The sequence below is a fragment of the Helobdella robusta genome (assembly GCF_000326865.2).
Source record: "Helobdella robusta unplaced genomic scaffold HELROscaffold_30, whole genome shotgun sequence".
In the NCBI taxonomy this organism is placed as follows: Eukaryota; Metazoa; Annelida; class Clitellata; order Rhynchobdellida; family Glossiphoniidae; genus Helobdella; species Helobdella robusta.
Genome location: NW_008704502.1, coordinates 1,599,079 through 1,617,212, shown reverse-complemented (window position 1 = coordinate 1,617,212; position 18,134 = coordinate 1,599,079). Strand labels below are relative to the sequence as shown.

The following is an 18,134-nucleotide window of genomic DNA, read 5'->3' as shown; positions in this document are numbered from 1 at the left end:
ATAACACTACTCCACTATTATCATTATTTACGTAACAGCGTCCGTCAACATCAACATTATAATTACGTAATGCCAACAGCCGCCAGAAGGAATGTGCTAACAATTAGCATAGCAGGCCAAGTTTGCGAGTCCAAATGTAGCGAGAAGTTTGGGAGAGAGAGGAACATTTTTGGCGGGCTGATGTTCCCGCCAAAATTATCATAATTTATTCACTCAGTTCATTTGAAAACATTACTATCATTCATCATTCTTTAAATAAATCAGAGGTAGAATTCTTCACAGCGTGCAAGAAAAGGTTATAAAATGATGAAAATATACCGGACTAAGAATGGTTAAACATGGTTGGTACTCGTACAAGCGCCGTCAATCTAGCCAGGGAATGAAGTACCTCCAAAAAGACATCCAGATTGATTTATATGTTTTATTTTTCACACAACTATTCTCCGTAATTTCTTACGTAATAAGAAAACCACATGATGTAACAATCTATGCAGTGAAACACAAAGATCAGTTGCTACACACGCACAAGTTCATGAACAAACAAACGAAAAAACACACGAACAAAAAGACACATACTGTTGCGGTTGCGTTTGATGATGAGAACACCGAACCAGAAGAGCAGTGAGCGGGAGAAGAAAAGAATAGTATTCATTTGGATAGGCTGGACACGTGTTTCGTCCCTACCGGGGACTCATCAGCAGCCCGAATACCTATCAAAATAGTTATCGCAGTTTTCTTATGAAGCCCGCACAAATCAACTCCTTATTTCGTGATGTTTTTTTATTTATTAGTCTTTTTAATCGCTAGGATTTTCAATCCGACAATACACACACACATACACACATATCTAACAAAATATCATCAAATATACTTTGATTTATATATAATATTTAATAATATTGAATATTATTTATCAAATATAATAAAATATAACATCAACAGACACTTACATGTTACAGTGTTGACATATCTTCAATTACGTATTGTTTGCGTTTCATAAATTAAGGCTAGGAGGGGACACACATTTATTTATGGATCATTGTAACACACACACACAACACACACACAGATACACAAACACACACACGCGCGCGCGCACTCTTGAATAGGTTGATAGACGGAAAATGGATGGATGGATAAAAGAATTAATGGATGGATGGATAAAAGAATTAATGGATGGATAGATAAAAGAATTAATGGATGGATGGAAAGTTAAGTTGACTTTCACTTGAATGAAATAAATTTATGAGTTTATGAGAATAATTTGGCCTTATGGATGAATGAAGGTGAATAGAGTGAGGAAAACAAACTCTGATTAGATAGACGTTGTGATGGAAGAATGAATGAATGATAAACAAAGAAAAAACTAATTAGAGAGAGAAGAAGAGAGAGACAAAACATTTTGTAAGAGTGGGAAAATACGTAACTGTTACCATTGTTTGGTGAAGAACTTTTAATTTGGTGACGTTCAATTATGTAAAAACCTGTTGTTGTTGCTGTTGTTGTTGTTATTGCTGTTGTATTGTTCCTCTTTTTTTCTCATTATTATTATTGTTATTATTGTTGTAGTTGTTGTTTTTAATGTTGATGTTTCAGTTGTTGATGTTTTTTGGCTTTGTTTGTGATGCAGCTGATGTAATTATGTCGAGTTGTATGTCCTGTGGTTCAGTAAGTTTTATTTACACAATATTTTCCTTCGTTATGTTATGCATTTTCGTCTGTTGTTTAGTATTTATCTTTGCCATTTATAACTATTGTTACACTCTGTTGAGCTTTCTAACATGTTGTTGTTGTTGTTGTTGATGTTGTTGTTGCGGTTGTTATTGTTGTTGTTGCTATGTGTTGCAGTATCTTGGATTGAGTTTTATCTAGGGAATTGTTTTTAAAATGACAATTTTTGTTGCGATGACGACGATGAAAATGATGGAAATGATAATGATTTATTCATTCATTTGCTCGTTCTTTCTATCTTTCGTTAGTTCGTTCATTCATTGTTTAAGTTTAGCCTGAAATTCGTTCAAGTTCAACGTTTAACGAGTCAAACGATAATTTATTCATCTAAATGTCTTACTTGTAAATGAGAATGACATAATTGACATGATAACGATGATGATGATGATGATGATGATGATGATGATGAGGATCAGGGTGATGTTGATGATGATAATCAGGGTGATGATGATGATCAGGGTGGTGATCTTGATGATAATGATCAGGGCGATGAAGTACATACATACGAAAAAACGTATTTGGAGAAACGCTACAGAAAGTTTCAAGATAAATTTTAATCATATTTTTGAAAAAAATCTGACAATAAAAGAAACGGTTAACGATGCGAAAATTAAAAAGGGCTAAAAAAATTAAAAGGAAAATTTCTTAGACCCAATGGCTGCCAAAATGTTTTTTTGATCGTTAAAGACAGTTTCATTTCAGTTGCTATGAATAAGGCCACTATTTGAAAGGAGGTTTTTATAAATATTATCGTACGTAGTTCACACACACACATACACATACAAAATCACACACACACACACACACCAAACGTTTAAAATTTTTTTCTCACACTCATCAGAGCACAGACATGCCTACAGACATGCAAACACACACAAACACAAATGCACACACACACACACACTAGATATATTTTTCATCTACTTATAAAGTAAAAATTTCTCATTTTATCAATTAACAAACAAACCATCCAATCAACCAACCAACCAACCAACCGACCGACCGACCGACCGACCTACCAACCAACCAACCAACCAGCCAACCAACCAACCAACCAACCAACCAACCAACCAACCAACCAACCAACCGACCAATCAACCAACCAACCAACCGACCAATCAACCAAAAAAACAGGAAAAACCTCAATGTAGCGCTTAATAATTACTACGAAACGTCACACAAACTGTCTGAGTTGTCAGCCAAGCATGACGTCTGCCGATCAGATCTTCAATCTCAAACCGATCTGGCGCACCATGTAACAAGGTTCGTTTAAATATCTCTCTGTGTGTGTTTGTGTTTTTATTTTTGCATGATGCTATCGAGTGTCAATCTGTAACGTTTTTCGGATCAGTTCTTCTGTGTTTAAACTCTATACATGAATGCTTCGCTATCTAGATCACTCCGATATCCAATATTTTCCAAAATTGCTGTAACCACCACCAAAATAGCTGTCACCACCACCAAAATTGTCCTTACCACCACTAAAACCCCCCCTCACCACTACAACCGAAATTGCTCTTGTCGCTACCGTAACCACCACAAATAACGTAATCTATAGTTTGTACTACGAGGAGAAAGAGAAATATGAGAACAAGACGTACGAACTGCAAGAGAGTAGAGACGAGTTACGAGTGCTGGGCAGTCAGTTCAACCATCAGGTCACCCTCATTGACGTCATCAGGGGGAAGTTGGATCTGTGCATCACTAGTTAGTAGTCGTTGTGGTGTGGCTGGTGTGGCTAGTGCTGCGACTTCCTTTTGTGCTGGTGGTGGCTGGTGGTATAGTTGGCAACGACGGTGGTAGATACAAATTAAAAATAGTGCGAAATAGGCAAGGATACATACATACACGCGAATCGTGCCTGTCATAAGGACAGCATAACCAACCATTAGTAAACTCAATGATTGATTGTGAGTAGAGGTTGTTGCCAGCAAAATTATGTTGACAACAAGTTGATAGCTTCAATGTAATGATAATTATGATGATACGATTCGTTTGAAGCTAATTCACCATAGGCGCCATATAAATTTTTTAAAGCGATTTGATGCGATACGGCCTAGCAAACGATGATTATGACGATTGAGTGATTAATGATTTGTTGTGGTGAAGTTAGTGTGGTTGAGGCTAGCAACTCGAAAACGCTGGTGTGGAATATAAAAAAAAATAATTGAAAATTAATAGAAGGCTGAAGATGAATATAATACACTGTTGTACATAATGTTTAATATCCGGACATACAACTAAACTCTTTCGACACCCGAATGCAGCCATTTTTGTATAATGAATGGCAGGCAACTTGTAAATATAGGTTGGAAAACAAAAAGTTATCTAGAATTGTTGATAAAAAAATTTTTCTATAGTTTCTGCTGTTGAGTTTTTATAACAGTAAATAAGCCGTTGTTTTAAAAATTTTATAAACACTCACCAATCTTAAAAAATTTATGACGGTTAACCTTTCAATTTGCAGCTGAAATATACAATCGTGTAACAATTAATATTTTTGCGATATAATTGTTAGCAAGAAGTTTATTGGCCGTGATGAGAAGAAGGCGGATGAAGATGATGTTGATAATTGTGATTTGTTAGTTAATAAAAGAATGATGAAGATATCATAAAGAAGCGACGAACGAATTGCTGATAAAATGCTGACAAAAATGGTTACGCCAAAGTACAAATGTAAAATAATTATGGCTATGAACACAATAAACAAAAAAACGGTGCTACTCAGTAGTGTAGAAACATTTCAACAAGTGTTACATCATTCACTTTTCAAACAAAGCAAATTATGTTGGTATGTCGGAAAATTGAAGTGAAAAGTTATGACTTCTTGGCGATAGCATCATGTAAAACCTTGAATGTGTTAAAACATAAAAAACTGTCTGTTAGTGTTGCGATGTGACTGTCTCTCTCTCTCTTTCTTTCTCTTTCTCTCTCTTTCTTTCTCTTTCTCTCTATTCATCACCATCATCTGAAGGAGAACTAATCTATTAGGGGGTTTTTCTCTCTCCATAGATAACTTAAACACATCAAATCAAACATTGATGATTTATTTATTCATGGCAAGTCAAAAACGTTCTAGCAGATTTATAACATTTTTTTACGTTCATAAATTTTAACTGTCTTCTGTATGTTTAAATAGGTATAGGCATTTGTTGTTTATGTATGTGTGTTTATATGTGTATACTAATACAAACGTATTATCTGTACAAGTTTATATACATATTTTTAGATAAATATTGAAACATTCTTCCCCTTTATGTAAGAGCTGTTTTTCCTTCTTATGGCCCATATTTTGAAGTGCATTTAATGGATTTCCTAACTGTTTCATTAGTGTGTGGGTGTGTTTGTGTGCATGTGTGTGTGTGTGTATGTGTGAGTGTGCGTGTGTGTGTATGTGTAAGTGTGCGTAGTGTCTTCGTGTGGTGCTGATTTATGGCTATTTTTATTTCATTTGTATCGTCAAATTTTGTTGTTAATAGTTGCATTCAATATTCATCTTACAAATTTAATTAAAGCACTTACACACAAAAATTACATTTCTACAAAAAATTCTGAAAATATAATTCCAAAACTTCCAGACCAAATGTTGGGCCACTGTGAATTTGAAGACGAGAGAATCTGCGGATTTAGTCAGGATTACCTGGACAACGTTGATTGGATATGGAGTAACTCCCGAAACAACACCAAATATGCACCTCATGTCGATCACACCTGTGAAAGCAGGAATGGTATGTAATTTAAGCATCGGATAAAAGATATGTAACTTATGTGCTGGATAAAAGCCATGTAATTTGTGTATTGATTTGATATGTAAATATATCTCTTGCGGAATGATACCGAATGATGTGTGGTTTAGTTATGGATTCGAGGTTCAATGTAACTGTGATGTTATTCTCGAACTTTAGTTTGAATTTCCGATCTTAACCGTTTTCCGAGTCAATGATTAGATACTGAAAGATATAAATATGGATAATACGGATAATATATAATAAGGATATATAGATATATCAAAAAAGAAGATGGATAGAATGGAATGCAGAATATGAATTAATAAATATTAACAAATAAAATATGGATAAACCATGTTTACCATTTTTGGTCAACAATCCCAATTTTATCATTTTTTGGATACTATCCCAAATCTACCATTTTTAGGATACTATCCAAGATTTACCATTTTTTGGATACCATCACAATAGGTCACTTCTTGGTGGTGAACATTACAACGAAGGAAAACGGCCAGAAAGCTCGCCTGATCTCGCCCCATCTGTTTGGCTATGAGGAACAATGTGTCGAATTTTTTTACTGGATTCATGGATCTCGTGATGTTGGATACCTCAATGTTATTGCTAAGGTGAGGTGAATGAATGGATGAATGGATGGATGGGTGGATGGAGTGAAAAAACATATATGGATAAACGAATGAATGAATGAATGGATTAATGGATGGAAAAGTAGGAGTGGATGAATTAATGGAAAGGTAAACAAATGAACGGACAACTGAACATATAGAAATTTTAATAAAAAAGTAAACAAATAAAATAATTCTATAATTTTATATTTTTGTATTTTGAATTGCGATTCAAATAGATAGATGGTCTAAAAATAACCGACCAATCAGATTAGGTATCACTTATTGAATAACTTAATAATCTAAAAATGACCGACCAATCAGATTCCCGACACAAACGAGGAGGACAACTTATGGAGGGCTTCCGGCAACCAGGGCAACGTGTGGATCCAGGCCAAGGTCAACGTCCAGAAAGAGTTCGTGAGGGCAGGTTACAAGGTCAGCTGTGACGATGATGATTGTGGGGGTGACGATGATGATGATTGTGGTAGTGATGATGATTATTGCAGTGGTGGTGATGATGATATGATGGTGACTCACATGACATCATTATTTCATCATAATCACTCTTATCATCACAAACATCGTCATCATTTTCATCATTATTATCATTGAAACCGCGCAAATCATCACCATCATCAACATCAACATCCTCATCATCACTATCAACGTCATCATCGTCTTGACCACCAGCTCATCTTTGAAGCCACAATCGGCCGCGGACTGACCGGCGAAATAGCCATTGACGACTTCAAGATCACGAACGGCGTCTGCAGCTACAAATAATGACGTCATCGTCAACTGGAATCATCATCGTAATCGTCGCCATCATCAACATCGTTGTCGTTATAACCATCAGTGTCTTAATGCTAACCATAACGTCGCCATCGTTGTTGCTATTCTTATGATCATCGTCTTTATCATCTTTGTCATCATCATTTTCCGCAGTTTAAGCCGCACACCGTCATTTTCTACCATTATCCCATCATCAACCATTATCCCATTATCATCATCACTTTCTGAATCATTTCTCCTCATCTCTATCGCCTGCAACATTTTCCCTCCTTCAGACACCCACAAACATTCACCTGCCATTCAAACCACAATCAATCATCAACGACGTGTTCTTTAGTATTTTTTTATTCATATTTCTTAAAAATTCATGGAGAATATTATTTATTACAATTCAAATTATTATTTATATTATTATTATATTATTAAATTATTATATATATATATCGGTTATTTGTTGAACGTTGAACTTTCATTTTCATAATTCTAAATGTTTTAAATTTCATTCTATGTTTATTAATTTTTCATTTTTTTAACCTGTACATTATTCTAAATGGCATTTGATGATGATGATGTGCGTGTGTGTGTGTGTATGTGTGCGTGTCCGTGTGTGTATGTTTGTGTGTTTACCGTGATCATAAAACTTTGGATGGCTTGATTGTGTAATGGCTAAACTGCTGCGGTTGTTTTTGCCGGCTACGTGTTTGTTGTTGAACATCTAAGAAGATTTTGAAAGAATTTTAAAAAATTTCTATAATAATGATAGTAATTATAATAATTTTTTTATTATGAAAAATATTTTAAGTTATGAAAATATAAGAAACGTGTTTTATAGTTGTTTTTAAGTGTTATTAAAATTTTAAATATTCTTAAAACCATGTCATTCTGCCGTTATCAACATCATCATCATCATCACCGTCATCATCATTAATATTTCTCCATCAGAGCTAACCACCCACCTCTCTCTTCTATCATCATCAACAAAATCTTTTATAATCTTTCAAAAATATGAATAATAATGAATATTTATTATTATTATTATTATTAATATTATTGCGGTTTTAATAATAAAATTAACTTCTTTACACGGTGCCTTATGTGATTGCATTTTTGTGCTTTGACAATTTTTTTTTATTTTGATGTGAAATTATTACTTAGTATTCTATTCAACAAGTGCTGAATGAACACGATTACTGTTAGGCTTTGACGCGAGACGAAAGTTGTGGAACTCTGGGCAGTTGAAAATCTGAGAAAAAGTCACGTATTAGGGAAAAAAATTTATAATTAACTTACCAAAAAATTATTCAAAAATTGTGTCCAAAGTAGGAACCTGCAAAATTATTAAAACATTTGTTTTCAAATAGAAAAATGTTCAACGTTAACCAATTTGTTCGAATTTTAAAACTCAAAGACCTTATATCCAGTGTTTAGTGCTTGCATAGGTAGTGTGCATGTGGATTGTGTACAACATTTGTGGCACAGTGGCTTTACAATGAGTATTATAGACTATAGAATAACATGCAAGCGGTTCTGCCTTTGACAGATCTGCATTATTATGAAGAATAAAAAAAAGTTATTGTTATATTATGTTTATACACTTAAAATGCATACCTCTACTGGCCCTCGGAGGCACCCGTGCATGTTTTTTCATGTTCTAAGATAATGATTCTGATCAAATCAATTATTACAGGACAATGAAATATTTTTCCAAATAAAATCTATTTTTGATTTTTGATTTTGATTTTTATTTAACGTGACCCTTGCCTCTGAGGCACTGTCTCCAGACGCGCCACAACGCACCGGCCATCGTACAATCTTCACTGGAATAATGATAATAGAAATAATAATATTATTAATAATGAAGAAATAATAATAATAATGATAATAATAGTAGTAGTAGTAGTAGTAGTAGTAGTAGTAGTAGTAACAATAATAATAACTATAATAATAATTATAATAACAATAACAATAACAAAATAATAATAAGAAGAAGAAGAGGAACCATGAAAATAATAATAGTGAAATGCTAAATAGGTGGGGAAAGGTTTACGAAAATGACTATCGACGAGAAGTTATTTATAATGGATTCCTCATTGTCAAAACGGATGCTGCAAAGTGCTTCTCATCCTGGAGTTTTATTTCTCGTGCTACCTCAATCAGGTGGTCGTACTTCCATTTTTCTAGAGTGTATTTGCAAAGAACTACATTGTCCTCGATTGAATGTTTGAATGTTGTCTGTACACACACAAATGCACACAGACAAACACTGTCTTTCTCCTCACACAGGAACTAACAGTCTTCCTCTCTTTCTTTTCTCTCTCTCACATACATACATACAAACAACGAGCAAGCAAACAACAAACACACACACTAAAGTAAATTTTAAAAGAAGAAAAAACCAATTTAAGAAAAACAATTTTTTATGAAAAATTTCTACAGTTGTTTTGAGAGCGTCTTCTGATAAACGTATGAAGCTACAATTCTGACATCTCTTGTCGAAAATATTCACTATTCTATTCATTGATTTTTATATTGCATGCTGAAGTTTTAAAATGTTTCTAATTTAAAAAATTTATCTGAAGAGGACGAGGAATTATAATAGTCTTGCAGTGAAGAACAACTTTTTAGTTTATCAATTAGATAAGCGGTGATTTGTATTTAAATTTGTGAAACTCAAAAATTTGAAATAATTTCATAATGAATAAATACAAAATTTGCTGAAAGCAGTAATCTTGTTAGCTTGTTTTTTATCCTCGTCAATCAACTCGTTAGCATCAGCAGTTGATAAGAAGTATGGAATGATAGGAGAGCCAAACAACCTCATGTGTTTTTCTTCCGAACCTACCACACTACTAACCAACATACGATCCTTACTGGAATGTTCTTCCAAATGTTCTCATTATGTTTCTCCCACTGATGGTAACATCACTTGCAACGCATTCAACTACGTATCCAACAATGCTAGTCATCAAGCTGAATATTGACAACTGTTTCATTTCACTTGCGAGGTTCATTTCAAGAATGTTCTGAATAAAACACTCTGTCAAGCATACGAGGCTAGTGTTGTTTTTTTATCAGAAAAAATTTTTACATTCTTATTTAGATTTTTTTTTATTTTTAAACTTAAATTTTGAGTTTTAAAAACAGGATTTTGAAGCCAGACATGCAATAGGTAAGTTCACCGTTAAAATTTTTTAAAATAACCTAATGACTTTTAAAACCTGATTTCAAAAATTTGTACAGCCAACCAAAACCTTTTGAGTTTCCATTATTGTGAGTTTCAAGTTACTTTTAGAATTTAGTTTAAATTGTTAAAAAAGTTATGTGAAATTTAATATGCTTTAGCATATAAAGTACACGGTTATCATTCAATATACCAAAACACAATCTTGCGAAGTTTTAATTTCTGACATTTTGTAAAAATTGAAATACTGTCTAGAAGACTTTATGAAAAGAAACCAGAAAATATTCATTGTTTAAGTGTTACAATTTAAAACGATATCTTATCACGTAAGTCATTGCCAGAGCTGCATTTTTGAGGACATTGAAATTTGCCCTTACATACAAATTTCATTTTATTTGGTATTATAATAGCTATTAAATTGAAGAATACGACAAATTTTCAAAAAAATTTATTTGCACGAGTTATTTATGCGATTTTTGAAGGATCGAGCGACCGATGTTATTTGCAACTGCTTTTAGAACACTTAGAAAAAAAATCTCAATTTAGTAATTTTAAGTAGATAGCAACTGATTAAATGACTCATTTTCGGCACTTTATCTGCCATTTATGATCCAAATAACATTGTTTGAAACAAATACAATCTTCCAAAGCAACCAATCTTTCTCTGACCGCGAGCAAATTCTGCACCTTCCCTCTCACGTTTCACGGGGGATTGTTCCACTCGTGCTCTTCCAATTTACTACCTAACCTCCACAATCCTTGTGCCCTGACCATGTGTGTCACCGGCAACAAGACGGTGTCCATCTGTATTGACCCTGAAGGTTTCATGAAATGAAATTTTTTTTTAAAGAATTTTGTAAAATAGATACCCGTTTTAACATAAACGAATATGTTATATAATGAAGTTGAAAAAGTGATGCAATGGTATAATCTCCTTGCAACAATCAGATGCTTAATTTGGGTTTGAATGCCTGAGACAGGTTTTAGAGCAATCAATGAGACCATCCAGTTGAGCGTTCCAACGTTTGCTAGTCCAACTACTGTCTCATCTGTTAACGGATGGATCGTCATTCAGCAGAGGATTGATGGCTCGACGAGTTTCAATGAAACCTGGAATGCTTATAAGGTAGTACTTAATAAACGTTTCATCCTGAAAAAAACACATTTAAAACATTGTTTGTTTGACAGAATGGATTCGGTACTTATAACAAAAATTTCTGGTTCGGTTTGGAAAAAATATACCAGTTGATGGTTGCAGATGATTACAGGTTGAGGTTTGAAATCCTCATCAACGGCTCCTGGTTCTCCGATGAACATGATTATTTTGTGGTTTGTACTTTCAATATGTAGAAATTTCAATAATTTACAAATTAAATAAAATGCCGATAAAGATTACAAAATAAAGATTGGAACATAACTTATCTGTTAATTTGTTTTTGGCTCGATCACTGTATGCAAAGCAAGAATGATTTGTCCTCATCAATCAAAATGCCTATTTAAAATTTTTTTTTATAAATGAACACTCCTATTTTATGTAACGCTTTTGTTGAATTTTCAAACCTTTCAAAACCAAAAATTTCCAAAACCACCTCCATATGCAGATCAGTTCGTCAGCTCAGAATTACAAACTCAACGTATCTGGATACAGCGGGGAGTTCAGCGACGTCTTGAACACCGTGAAAACCTACATTCTCCACAACGGAATGAAGTTTTCAACCATCGACCAAGATAACGATCTCGTTCCTACAAGCTGTTTTCTTCTGGAAATTGGTTCAACCAGTGTGGTTCTCAAAGTGTGAATGGCCCTTTTGGTACCCCTCGCTTTCACTACGCATACGTACCCCTTAGGTATTGTAGGATGATGATTAAACGCAAGGTGTAGGAGTTATCCTATGGTCGAGAAGTGTGTTGAGACTGTGATGGTTGAGTTTTTTTATATTTAACTGTCTTAGAAAAACATTCTTAGATCAAATATTTATAGAATGCTTATGGTTCATCGCTTGATTACGATTTTTTTCCCAGTTACTTACTACAGGATGATGGCGAAACCTATCATGTAAGGAGAATACTGGTTGATTTTGATTGGCTAACATTTTTTATAAATTTGTGAGATGATGATTGCGCTAAATGAACTGGTTTAATGTGAGCCATTCTTTTTAAATAAATTTTGCTATGATATTTTTCGTAAAATTTAGTAGATTTATAAATTTTCGTTTGAGTCAGAGTTTGTTATTTAGTGAATTTTCATCTTCACTGCTAAAGAATAAAAATTTTATTGATATAGTTTTCATGAGTTTATGCTGAAACTTATTTTATTTGCCTGTTGGCCTGACACAGCGTTTTACTTTTTTTAGCATGTATTCAACTATTCATATTTGTATATATAATTTTTTATTAATTTTTTGACACACATTTTAACTTCAGATACATTTCTTGTATGTTTTGCACAATGAAGTTTTTCCAATCATGATTTTTGTTAAAAATAACTTGACTATATAAACTAAGTAACATGAATAAAACATGACAAGCATACCTGAAGGATTTCATATGTTCGGTCAACGATCTTTATGAACAATTTTACTAGCTGCTCTCCTATGCGAGACATCACGTACTTTTATAAGTGCATGTATGTGTCTTAGCGAGTAATTTTAGTACATAGCAAAAGAATGAATCACATGAAATAAATATATCAGAGTTTATCTGTTAATAAGTAAACGCTGAAACTTTCAACTAATTCTTAATTATATATATATATATATATATATATATATATATATATATATATATTACTATGTCATATATGTGATCTAATATCAGGATTTGATATACCCGAACCCGAACACCCGCTGCAGAAGAAGTCAGCAAACATGAGTGGAACTGAGGATACATATTTAAAGCAATTAACTTAAAAAAAATATTAAAATTCTTAAAACAAACAATTAATCAATTGTATGCTTTAAGAATTTTAATATTTTTTTTTATTTTTTAATATTTTAAAAAAAACAATACGCTTTCGTGTTATTTATTAAATGAGAACAACTTTACCAACACGTGAATAAATAGATCAATTCAGCGTTGCAATTATTTTACACAGGCAGATCAATGGCGCAATCGTTAGAGTGCTCGGCGATGGTGTTGATGTGACCGTGTTCGTATGCAACGTGTGCCGTCCGTCTGCGTTGATTCTCGCGAGTTTGCATACATTCTGTGTTTGTTATCAATGCCTCTCAGGAGAAAACTAAAAAAAATTCAAAATCAACTGCCATAAGTTTGATGGGAGGTTTTTATGTTCTTTAGTTAGGTCTGTAACTGACTATGTGTGCTGTCTAATCTTCATTTGACCAGATGCAAATAAGGTTTTGGTTAATAAACTAAATTTAAATTCGATAGAAATTTACCGTTGAAATTTACAAAAAATATTTTAAAAAGGAATCGTAATTTATAGAACGCCGATGTTGTCATTGCTCATTCCAAACGAGTTTTTCGTAAGAATAGTTTTGAAGATTTAAAATTTCTCATTACTTCTAGACAGAATGAGTCTTTAACTTTGCTGCTTTCTATGGATATCATTTTCTTGCTTTTTTATTTATTATTTTTGGTTTTAATTAAATTTTTTAAGTAGTTTATAGAATATTTATTTAATTTAAGAACTCATTGATCATTGCAAAGTTGTTTTTTTTGAGGTTTTAATTAATTCAATCAAATTTTTCCAATAAAAACCTGACTTTATATTATTATTATTATTGATAGAAAAAACTTTAATCAAAATTTTTAAAGTAACTTCTTCACATACTTGCTTCAAATTAAAAAAAAACTTTTCAATAAAATGAAATATACACTGAATAAATAAGCACTTTTAGTTTGGTCACTACACAGTTATAAAAAAAATGTTTCAAAAGTGATACTACTGATACACAAACTGCAAGAATCTTTTAAAAATTTATAGAGAAATTGAAATCTTGGTCAAAAACTACATCAAATAGGAACAAAAAAAAATGATGTCGAACATTTCTGACGTAGAATTTCATCTGAAAATACGACACTCAGGTTGGATGATGCTACGCATTCAATTTGATCATCATTCTACATGATGTTATGAAAATCCCTGCACTATTTAACACATACCTCAAAGTTGAGCCATACACACCATTCATATTTATGTTGTAGCAAGCATTGAACCAAAATCCTGAATGATGCATCAAAGAGCATTTAAAAAAATTGGTCAGATCGTTATCTTGCTCCGGAGTTGAGAATTTCATCCCGTTTTGGTAAAGCTTAAGATCGAGCAAATTGTTCAACACGTCGCTGTTATCCCCACTGTATCCGGAAACATTGATTGAATATTTTTCCATCTCTGAATTTATCTGGATTGCAAAAATTCAGTTTAAAAAAATAAAATACGTAAAGAAGCTACACCAACAATGATATCCAATTTTCCTCATGACAAGCAACAACTTCTGATATAACCAATAAACATATTATCAACAAATTCTCTAAACTGGATCACTTACTACGAAATGATCATACTCATCGGAGACCCAGACACCACTGACGAGAACTTCAAACCTCAACCTGTAATCAGCCGATGTCGTTAATTGGTGCATCTTCTCCAAGCCCAGCCAGAAGTTTGCATCGTAGTTACCAAATCCTGACTATTTTTAATATATTCAAAAAGAGGAACAAATATTTTAATTATTTTAAAATTCACACAAATGTTTCGAATATTTTAATTGCAGTGTAAACGACGACACACCTTGTACGTGTCCCAATCTTGATCGAAACTCTGCGAGCCATCAATCCTCTGCTGAATGACAATCCATCCATTGACAGACGTGACAGGAGTTGAGTTAGCAAACGTTGAAATTTCCAATTGGATAGTTTTGTTAACTCCTTTGTAAGCTAAGAATTATTAAGTGTTATTTTATCATTTTCTCATGTAACTTTTATCATGATGATCAGTTGCAAACACTTCAACATCAGAGGAATGCCATTATTTAACTTAAAACGAAACTTTGACAAACCTTGAGGATCAAGGCAAATAGACAATTGCCTGTCAGTAGTGAGACACATGTAGAGAGCACAAGGATTGTTGATGCCAAGTAGTGAGTTGGAACAGGAGTAGAACAATCCACCGTTGAAGGTGAATGGGAAGTTGCAGGATTTGCTCAAGGTCAGGTGAAAACCGCTGGTTTCAGATGATTCTAATTGCAAATAAACTTTGTTTGTTTTCATATCATTAACCCTCACCAATACGTAATATGGAAAATAATAAAAAACTTCAACTGCAACAAAAATTTAATATTTTCCATGTATTCCTTTTAAATTAATTATAACAGGGGTGGAAAAACTACGGCCCTTGCAGCATAAAGTTTACCCACCCTTAAATTATGACATTTGAAGTCTTTGCAAAACACCCAAACTGTTGGACCGTTTCGCTACCCACTTTTAACATGTCTCAAATATTTCGATAGACAGTTTACAATTTGTAAGACATTACTAAAAAAGATATCCGACTAACTTATAGACTGTCTGGCAACTGTATCCTGTTAAATAGTTTTTTTTATAGATTCATTCAATTTGCTCTTGTGAAGTTATGTAGAAACGTTTAATGTAATTTAACCTCATAAGCTTGGCAACCAACTCTAGTTGAAACGCTGTCAAAATGAACATCGCAAGTGAAATGAAACAGTTGGCAATACTTTGCTGGATCTCTATCATCATTGGATATGTAGTTGAATGCGTTGCAAGTGATGTCTTTATTACATTTGGTAGAACATTCCAGTAAGGATCGTATGTTGGTTAGTACTGTGGTAGGTTCGGAAGCAAAACACATGGGGTTGTCTGGCTCTCCTATCATTCCATACTTCTTATCAACTGCTGAAGCTAACGAGTTGAGCGCTAACATTGCAAACAGCAAGATATTTGCCAAAACTAAAACGACAATTAAACGCATTTTTTAGCAAAATTATTTAATGTCTATTGAGTTTATTTAAGAATATTTTCAAATCAAACTACGTAAAACATGTCAAGCTTTCTATATTTAGCCTTAGTCATTGCAGAAAAATTTTTTTCGCATGAAGATGCATGCTGTCATAAATCAGGCTATAGACAATGGAGTTGGTAACCTGATATAAATATGTCAACGAACGATTCTGCATCCACATGACATGTAAAAAATGATTCATTCTATACCGCTATTGAAATGATTTGGCACGTAAGGAACAAAATCCGAAATATTTTTCGTTGGTCTCAAGTTATTTTCGCATTTCAATTGTAACTTATTTTTAAAAAAATGTGATTAAAAAAAAAGATTTTTTTTTCTAGGTTGATATATTTCGATCACGCGATATGTGAACGTGTTGAATGAGTTTCATTACTAAGCGATCGGACAATGTTATCTATTTTTAACTTTGCAATAGTTGCAGAAGAGTAGATAACTTATTAGTTTGTGGTTATATTATTATTATTATATAGGTTTTTTAAATTTTATTGAAACAATTTAAAAATTTCACTGTTAAAAACAGATTATCGTAAGTCTTATAACATGTCAGAACTCAGAGTAAACATCTATTTAATATCTATTTATATCGTCCAGTCTCTTCCAACATTCAATCAACTTTTTGTTTCTATTATGACATGCACTCCTTAGAAGTTCTCGAATCCACGTCATATGAACTTTGTAAGAACAGTTCACAACATATAATAATGGCTAAATCAACATACCAAACAGAAGTTATACAAAGTAAATCAAGAAATGTATTTCCGTAAGTAAGCCCACCATGGCTTCAGTAAGCCACTCTGTTTTCTAAACAAAAAGCTATATCTTTATTTAAATTGACAACGACAGTTTCATATTAAATATTTCGATTTGATTATATTGTTTTGAAAATAATTTGTAGTAAAGTAAATCTTTTGTATTAGTTGTTTATTAAAACCCATGCGCAACAGCACCAGTTCCAGGCGACTTAGTTTTGGCACAATCCCTCACCTTCCAATACCGTTAACCTCTAAACTGAACATATGCAGCATACTTAAATTCAGTGTAAAATTGTTTGAAATTTTTTTTCCGACTAAATTTAAAACATAACGACTGCCATACACCCAGACTGATAACTTATTTATACTGAGATATAGAGAAGACACAACGAAAATGATGAAAAACGTGTTTATTTTCAAATCATGTCAAAAATTCAATGCAAACTTCAACGATCAATAGACACAGAATTGAAAAATTGTCAGAAAGAGACAAAAAAATATGAAGAAAAAATTTTTTTTTCTCAGAAAATGAATTGACTAGGAGGTCATTTGAACAGCAAATATGATAAACCGACAATATATTACACAAACGCACACGCACACTCACACACGCACAAACACGCACACACCATAAAAAGCAATCCACCATATAAAGCAATCATAAAGGTGTTTAAAATTATAAAAAAAGTTAATGACATATAATATAATACAATTGAATAACATATTTACATATGATTTTATATGAATATGTAGGAATATATATATATATATATATATATATAAATATATATATCTAAATTTTATTTATATATAGTCATAAGTACATTGGAAACAAATAACAAAAGAGAATTGTGGCATTGAAACTAACTTTTAAATTGGTAAAAAAAATATTGAAATCCCTCAAAAAATAAAGATTAAAGATGTCTAAGTAATAATATTTCGGTATAGAATATTGAGAATTCGACGGGTGGGTGTGATGTAATTTGATTGTAATGCCATGAAAAAGTTTTACTGTAATGTCACGTGCTGTAAAGTATTACAATGTAATTCATTGCAACATCACTGTTTTTAAAGTATTTTACTTCCAACATTTACACTAATCTAAATTGATTCTGCTATCTATCTTCGATTTGAAGTATTTGAAGATAGCAGAATCAATTTTCATCGGTGAACGTAAACCAGCAATAAATATTCAACTAATCTAAATTAGAAATTAAACAAAATGTGAAGTTTTAACATATAAATTAATTTCAATAGGTGAAAAATTAAAACAGCCAACGGGAAAATTTTAAAAATCAATAAATAAACCTATAAAGGTTA

At 32.6% G+C, this 18,134-nt stretch overlaps 4 protein-coding genes across 4 annotated transcripts; 2 read left to right on the top strand and 2 right to left on the bottom strand.

Moving 5' to 3' along the window:
• Nucleotides 1-328: 328 nt before the first annotated feature.
• On the top strand, nucleotides 329-6,868 carry HELRODRAFT_174638 (hypothetical protein; the record flags this gene model as incomplete). Its single annotated transcript, XM_009022082.1, has 7 exons — nucleotides 329-621; nucleotides 2,866-2,994; nucleotides 3,290-3,438; nucleotides 5,310-5,459; nucleotides 5,931-6,085; nucleotides 6,407-6,520; nucleotides 6,776-6,868. 7 exons carry the CDS (start codon nucleotides 329-331, stop codon nucleotides 6,866-6,868), a joined length of 1,083 nt encoding a protein of 360 aa, XP_009020330.1.
• A 1,168-nt stretch (nucleotides 6,869-8,036) lies between these two features.
• HELRODRAFT_174637 (hypothetical protein) lies at nucleotides 8,037-10,862 on the bottom strand (the record flags this gene model as incomplete). Its single annotated transcript, XM_009022081.1, has 4 exons — nucleotides 8,037-8,120; nucleotides 8,628-8,694; nucleotides 9,749-9,931; nucleotides 10,807-10,862. The coding sequence occupies 4 exons, from the start codon at nucleotides 10,860-10,862 to the stop codon at nucleotides 8,037-8,039; spliced, it is 390 nt and encodes a 129-aa protein (XP_009020329.1).
• Nucleotides 10,863-11,025: 163 nt separating this feature from the next.
• On the top strand, nucleotides 11,026-11,857 carry HELRODRAFT_81610 (hypothetical protein; the record flags this gene model as incomplete). The annotated part of the gene is made up of 3 exons (XM_009022080.1): nucleotides 11,026-11,184; nucleotides 11,247-11,387; nucleotides 11,660-11,857. The coding sequence occupies 3 exons, from the start codon at nucleotides 11,026-11,028 to the stop codon at nucleotides 11,855-11,857; spliced, it is 498 nt and encodes a 165-aa protein (XP_009020328.1).
• A 2,259-nt stretch (nucleotides 11,858-14,116) lies between these two features.
• On the bottom strand, nucleotides 14,117-14,877 carry HELRODRAFT_81275 (hypothetical protein; the record flags this gene model as incomplete). The annotated part of the gene is made up of 3 exons (XM_009022079.1): nucleotides 14,117-14,422; nucleotides 14,570-14,710; nucleotides 14,812-14,877. Coding segments are annotated over 3 exons (513 nt in total), but the record flags the coding sequence as incomplete, so codon positions are not given.
• Nucleotides 14,878-18,134: the final 3,257 nt, after the last annotated feature.